The sequence below is a fragment of the Lactuca sativa genome, chromosome 7 (genome assembly GCF_002870075.4).
Source record: "Lactuca sativa cultivar Salinas chromosome 7, Lsat_Salinas_v11, whole genome shotgun sequence".
Lineage (NCBI taxonomy): Eukaryota > Viridiplantae > Streptophyta > Magnoliopsida > Asterales > Asteraceae > Lactuca > Lactuca sativa.
The window spans coordinates 22,734,462-22,742,546 of record NC_056629.2 but is presented as its reverse complement, the minus strand read 5'-3'; the positions used below and the strand labels follow the sequence as shown (position 1 = coordinate 22,742,546).

General features: G+C 30.5%; 1 protein-coding gene across 1 annotated transcript; it reads right to left on the bottom strand.

Annotated features, from left to right (window-relative positions):
* Positions 1-3,038: 3,038 nt before the first annotated feature.
* On the bottom strand, positions 3,039-5,333 carry LOC111891002 (uncharacterized). Its single transcript, XM_042896450.1, has 4 exons — positions 4,486-5,333; positions 3,797-3,928; positions 3,571-3,687; positions 3,039-3,490 (listed from the first exon to the last, which is right to left on the bottom strand). The coding sequence occupies exons 1-4, from the start codon at positions 4,738-4,740 to the stop codon at positions 3,206-3,208; spliced, it is 789 nt and encodes a 262-aa protein (XP_042752384.1). The 5' UTR covers positions 4,741-5,333; the 3' UTR covers positions 3,039-3,205.
* Between the last annotated feature and the right edge of the window lie 2,752 nt (positions 5,334-8,085).

Below are 8,085 nucleotides of genomic sequence, written 5' to 3'. Positions count from 1 at the left end.
CTCGATTTATTGTCTCAACTTCTTCAAGCCACCACTTCAATCAAGTGAGTTCATACCCCTACAAACACACTTTAAATACATTTTAAATGCTTTTAAATACTTTTAAAGGGGGGAATACAAGTAAACATCCGGTTATTATCGTGTGAAAATATCTATCATTTGTTATGTATTATATATTGTTATTTAATCAATCTTATGTGATTTATAACTAGTATACAAATGGATTTACTACACATTTAGCTGTTTCGCCAAATATATTACTTCAAAGGACTTCCTCAAACGTTTTTACATGTTAAACCTCTTTATCAAACTGTCTTACATACTTTATGTTTCCTTTCAAACGCTGTTACAATCTTGTTTCAAACAAAGGTTTTCTTATACTTAAAACTGTTCTTATCAAACAAACTGCTTTCAAATCATCATTTCTTAGTTATTAAACTTTTCAAAGGTTTTACCAAAACTTCTTCTATACTTTTATATTGTCAAATGCATGCCTATATATGTATAGTTATATAAGTAATGTTTAAAGGATTTAGGACGGCTAGCTCGCTTTATTTCGTTTTCCTCGTTGGGATGTGGCCTTAGGGCATCGGTTATTCGTCCGAATGTCGTCCAAATATTAGTTAAATATCATGTATACATATATAGACATAAAAGTTCCATCAGTTGGTTCAGTACCTTTTGGTAGCAAAAGCATACTTCGGTTATACACGTACATTACTAGTAACTATAATAGGTATAGTTAGGAGATACTACTTACTATTCCAAGCACAAGGAATCACACAAGAGTCAGTTCATTCATGAGTCTATACTAATACATTACATACTATATGAAATACGAACACACTACATACAATTACAGGACATACAATTACAAGAGATATGATTACATAGATACGTTTACATAAATGCGATTACATAGATACGTTTACAAAGATACTATTATATAGATTCTATTACATGCGTTTCGGGACTTACCATTCCACACCCAAGGCTGTTAGCTATAGTAGGGGAAAATGCACATTGACGGGTGTCTACGGTTGTACTGTTCGGCGAGTTACCACGCTGTGAATATCCTAGTGCAAAAGGATACAATTTTAGTTATTATATTATTTTTTTCCTTATTACCTTTATTTTGTGATACATACACATAAACAATGAGGTAGACGATGGTTTTATAATGATAATAATTATACAAGGGAAAAACCGTCACATTTACAGTAATGCATACTTTCAAAACAGTCGGGTCTTGGTAAAAGGCTACTTTTTATACTAGTAGGAAATATGGGATTTTCTAGGGTTTTCAAAGGATTACAATTATTTTACAAAATAACTTGTATTCTCAGGTCACAAATAGACAGGTACGACGACTATGTTTTGCGAAGACGGAGCCGTCAAGACTCATCTTTTATTTTGAATATTCATTATGTTGATTTATACTATGAAAGAACTCACATGTAATTAAATTTATACTATTAATGCAATGGATGATGTTGTTGCTTGTTTACTACCTTGCATTGTTGTGATACATTACATGACGTCCTCCGCCCCAGAACGTTTCCGCCGTTCTCGGTTTTGGGGTATGACAAGCACCATCAGGAAGAGCACCTTTATTCTTCAAAGATTGAATGTCCTTATTGTCGAAAGAACATGACTAATCGTGAGCCATGAACTTTTGATCAGTACAATCATTATCAGAAGGAGGAAATGTGATAGCACGAGAACGAGCCTTTTTCTTTCCCGTGATCAGAAAAGAAGGAAAATGAAAGGAAAAAAGGAAGAAGAAAGTACCTTTGAAAGTAACTGAAGATGATCAAGAGTAAAGCTGGAAAGGTAAAGGAAATATTGAACTGATTACCCTATTTATTATAGTAACATAAGAGGGAGAATACGATTTGACTGCATAATGATGGTTATGGAACAGATGAAATTTATACGTTAGGGTTCGAAATTCAAATTCCTTATATTTATTTATTTAAAATTATACCTTTAATATCTAAGAATAACCTAAATATCTTGCAGGTATAATTTGGGGGCAATTTTTAGGACCAAGATACTCAACCTTATTCAGGATCCCAGATCTTCAAGATCTTTCAGGATCCCGAATCATTCTCAAGATCCTGACCATTGTTATTTTTATCTCCTAATACTCCTAACGGTCATATTTCTATTTCTTTTTTCTCGCATGCATAGAAATGGTCAATATGAGACTCATTCTCAACGAAGAATTGCTTCAACTAAGATTAAGATCCGTGAATACCAAGTCAAACAATGTGCATATGCTCATTCAAGAGGATCCCAGAAATATCGGACTTATTGTTACTTGTTCTAGACTATAAATACACTTGCAATACACACACTACACACACTATTCGCTCTACTACTACATTTGTACTCGTATTATCTTCATCATTTCTGTAATCTCACATTCAAATCAATAAAAATAACAAGCCAGGTGATCATTATCACCTCCCAAGGTTTTATGTCGGAGATACTATAAAGGATCAAGGGTTTTCCTTCTAACCCGGTTGTCTTACTTTGATCACTATTTGATATTTGTATTACCTTAAACACCACAGTCTCTCATATAATTTGGTTGAATAATACTTGATCAGTTTTTGACCAAAACACAAAATAGAAACTTTTTTCAATATTAAACTTCTAATTTGTACTATTTTACTACAATACTTTTTAAGTCGCATTTATTAAAATGCAATATCATCCTACATTGATAATCATACTTCAATATAGTTTAGGATTGAATTTTTTTTTTTAAATTATTTTATTAATCTACTTTTATTGTCTATCTTATAAACACGTAGTTTATGACATGTTTTTCTATTTTCACTTTTTTATGACAATGTACTTTTTTTATCAATGCACTTTCGTTTTTTATATCATATTTAAACATTATTGTTAACCAAGATTGACCATTAACTAATAAAAAACATTATCCATAACCAATCTAAACCATACCCAAAATGCATTAATCAGTTGTAATGGTTATGACTCGGTTTTACCGAAAACTAAACCGCCTCATACACACCTCTAAATCTTGATAGAAATTATAAAACAGACATTACCTTATCATAACACAGTTTTCATATTCTTAGTAATACTACCACCGTCTGGATACACGTTAGCAATCCAACTACCCATTAAGGTTTCGGAAAAGCTCAGGAAGATGAGCGTTTGTGAGCTTTGTTCATTTACTAATCTTGGCCTTCTTCTTCTTTTGTTTTGGTTTGTTACATATATTACAATTTTGTGCCATTACTCTTCTCTTAGCAGCATTGGTTGCAGGCTTCATGCCATTTTTCTGCAAATCAAGCTCGATCTCCAGCATGTCGTGTGGCAACTCAATTGCCCTGAATAATTGTTTCAATTCATCATCAACTTTAAAAAGAAGCTGAGGATCATTAGGGTAGGCTATGTCTTCCTTCGAGTTGGGATTTGATAATAGCCATATCTCTCTAGCAGCTTTCAGGGCCTGAATTGAACAACATTTGTCAACATGAAGACGGAGTTGTTAAAAGAATTCAACAATGACTCTAAGGAGGCGAGAATTACCTGTAAATCTTCCACGATAGTAGGGTGGGCATCTTTAAGATCAGCAACAGAAATACCTTCTGCAAATGTTTGTATTAAACTCCAAAGTTCCTTCTTGTCTCTCACATTATACTTCAACTGTAAAATTATAAAAAAAAAAAAAAAAAAAAAAAAAAAAAAAAAAAAAAAAAAAAAATTATTTCACTAAATGTTAACAAATTATCTATCATTAAAAGATTTAAAGTACCTTGTAAGAGAAGCGCTTTCCATCATAATTAACTTTTGGGTTGTTTGCTAAACTTTGAAACACGGCCTTGTTGCCTTTGACATCAACATAACATGCTTCATTTATTTGCTCTGCTGTGATGGATTGCCTCTTCTGTAGATATAATATAATAAAATTAGCAATGCACTTTCATATATTTGTGTAATTATAACCTAAATGCTCTAATTAATTCTTAGTGAATACCAATCACTAACATGGCTAAATCAAGATATATCATCTAAAGAAATCCAACATATACCAAAAACAAACCAAACCATTTATGGGCTTATAAACATTATCACTAATTCATAATATCATATAATCAGATTGCAAATACAGATAATGAAAACAAAAACAAAACGATGTGCCAAGAAAATATGTCAATGGCACTTTTATCACCCATGTGTCCCAATTCTACATAAATTAACTAATAGAAAGATGCACCTATAACCATCAAAAATTCCACCAAAAAGATACTCCGAAGAAGTTAAATAAACATAATTGACCATGTTATATTTCTGACATTCTTACATTACATGCATATTTTTTAAACATATACTGTTGAATACAACTGTAACTAGGTGCACAAATAAAAAAATACAAAATATTTCTCGAACCAATCTAGAATGGTGTATTACCATGCACGATACAAGAACAGATAAGGTTTGTACCTTAAACAGCAGATCAATCACACGATAGATCTGAGCTTCGATAGGGCTCTTCCTTATATTATAATTAATATGCTGCAACCTCTTCGTGTCATTGGGGAATTTAAACGAAGGAGAAGATAATTTGGTCGAGGTGTTTGCAGGTGTTGCTGTCTTAACGATTGTTTTAGAACCTGCAATGCTTTTGCTCTTTGGGGCTGACTGGCATTTCTCTTGTTGCTTCTTGAAGCTATTCAGACTTTCTTGCAGTGATGCCATTAGGGCACTGGTAACTTCGTAACCAAACGACTGTTATCATGATATAATTAGTGTTGGATTTATTCTTCCATTATTACAATAATACAAACGAGTGAAAAGATCTCATTCGGATTAGGATTAAGCAACCAATCATCAACTACAAGGTGTTTGACAAGGTGTTTCTCTCTTAATGGGTTGAGAGTTCAGCCAAAAACAATGTCTTTGATTTCCGAGAAAAAACAGATAAAAAAAACCTACTATGAATGCATTAATATGTAGTGCTAAATAAACCCCATCTCAATCTTAGACAGTGCATATCCAGTAAAAACTAGAATTACATACATTTCAATGGAGTATTGTGTCTAAAAGATAACTTTTAATCCAATTTCAAGGCTTGCAATTAAGCTATACAATTGGTCTATTTACATTCATTAATCTTGTTGATGACTTCATAAAAACTTAACAAAAATTTACAGTTCATCTGCAACCTTATTAACTATCAAGTCAGAGAAAAATTTTAATTAACAATATGATTACTTATATAAAAATTTGATGATTGATACTCAAAGATTATTTCAAACAGATTTCAACACTGGATTGATGCCTTAATGATAGATGCCTACACGGGATTAGAACAACGGTTTATTCTTCCAACAGCTTGGGTATGCTTGTCCTTTTGTAGGCTACCTTGCCACCTATTTGTTTCCCACCCAGCGATGCGGGATAGGTGGAATAGCCAAGAAGTTTGGTGCATTTATCCACCAAATACCCCATATAAATATATATAATAAATATATAAAACTAAACTTAAAAATAACAATCGAAGGTTTCCATGTTTAAAAATAATATTTAAATATTAATTAGATGATTAGAAAGAAACATCGATACACAAAAAATATGAAAGTTAGGCGTAAGAAACAAGCTGTATGAATCGACAAAATTAAGGGGACAAGTTGTATACATATATATATTACTAGGTCTAAAACATATGTATTACATGGATTTATTTAAAAGAAAAATTAAATATGAAATTCTAAATATTTAAAAGTTCGAATTTATATGAAAATTAGAAAAATACTGAATTATTAAAATTAATGTATTTTTTTCTTTTTTAAATTAGAAAAAATAATTTAGATAAATAAACAAAGTAAACTAATGAGATTTTAATTTACAAATTTTAAAATTAAAAGGAAAGTCAATTAATGAAATTGATATTCATTTATTATTATATTTATTATAATTATTACATTTAAATATTATGTGGAATATGATAAAACGAAAAAACCACAAAATGTCATGTAGAAAAAATTTAATTGAAAACAACCACAAAATGACATGTGGTCAAATCAATGAGAGTGTGACATGTGGCAAAAAGATTTTCATTTATTAAAGTAGAAGATTAATTAAATAACTATAATTATATATAATATAAATATATAATATGCGGTGTGGTTCGGTTTTTTCGGTTATTATATACATCAAAATCATCCCGCATCGAAAACTTTCGGTTTTTGCAAAACTATAGACCACACCATTGGTTTTTGTTTCAGTTTCGGTTTATATGGTTTTTTCGGTTTCGGTTTAATTTTTGCTCACCCTATCCTACCAAACATTTCCCAATCCAACATCACTCTTTTCCCCGATCCTAAACAAATTGAAACTTTGTCGCTTGAAACTAAAAACCTTAAAATTGGAACTTTTTTGTTACTATTTTTTTTTCATGCTTTTGAATTTTGGTTGCTATTATTTTCAATACTCTTTCTCCTAAAACAATTGAAACTTTGTTGCTGGAAAAGAAAGAAAAAAACAAAACAAAAAGATTGAGATTTTGTTGCTAATTTTTCCATATTTTTGAAACCTGGTTGCTATTTTTTCAGTACTCCTTTTTCCCAAATTTCGATCTACACCCTTTTATATTCCCTCATTCACTTATACACTTGTAATTCTTCTATGTTTTGAAATTATACTTGTAATTTCATAAACTCTTGCCTGAATGTGGGACTTAATGTGATAGTTTCTCTATATTAACACATCTTATATGACTGAAAAACAAATACAGTTCCAATAGCATCCTATATGTGCTCTGCATCTTTAATTTCAAAAATCTTTGGCATCTAGAAATTGAAAATAACAGTAAATTAATCTGGAAGTTAGGCAAATTTCCATCTTCAATTCCCTCCCCCCCCCCCCCCCCCCCCCCACCACCACCACCAAAATAAATAAATAAATAAATAAAACCCAATCTTGAAATAGTTAATTTAACTCTTGTAGAAATTCAAATGTAATCCGAACACCAAACTTGTATAAACTCAAATGTATTAAAAAGTACGTGTAATCACAAATCACTAAACTATACTACATAAAAAAAATCCCTAATACATAAATTTTAATTTAATAATAAATCATCGAACAAATGGAAGTGTTTGTGTTTCTACCTGAAAGTAAATGCGTTTATCCGAACACTCATACAAGATTGTTAAAGCCAATAATAGTGAGAAAAATGTTAACCTCACATAGTTTAAGGGAAAATCTTGATTATTAATCATTTCATATAATTGTACCCTTCAAATTTCAAAGTTGACAAAATAGAGGAATCTTGTGAATCCAAACCTTTATCATCATTTCTAAAAAGGATGGCAATGTTTAAATATGTAATTTTGGCTTCAAAAGGTTTCCTTTTCATGAGTATATGGAAATGGATTTTACTGCAATTTGTATGGGGCATCATGGTTCATCTCATTCTGATTAGTAAATGGTAACTAACAGTTTTTTGGTTTACCAATCCATTCGTATTAATTCAATAAAAGCTATAAAAGGATTGTATTTAGAACATTCAAATCAATAGTCATATATATTCAACATTCTCTAACTATTAATATGAATGTTGTTATATTTTATTCAGCTAAATATTCCACCAGTATATTGTTCAGTAAATGTACACAATTTAGTATGTAGATTTAACATCCATGAATGTGTGTAGTAATAATGAAAGTATTATCTACAAGTAATATGAATTTTAGTATGTATGGTACGTATATTGATTGTTGTTATATGCTAGCATTTGATCATTAAAATTTGTTGTTTACTTCTTTTCCTTGATGGATATGATTGTCTTCTTTTTGTAAAAGCCTTTGTTATTTGTGAATTTTATTAATTTCACAGACTTTGTTAATTTATTAAATAAAGATTAGAAATGCCATCGCTATACATATATGTTGCTAAGAAAAAATTAAAAGTTATCATTGACATTTTATCAAGCAACTAGAATGCAATATCCGGGAAGAAAAAGAAGCACTATGTTCATGTCCGAGTAGTCCACTCAAGATTTTGGCACATCTTAAGTCAAAATTATAAAAACAAACATAA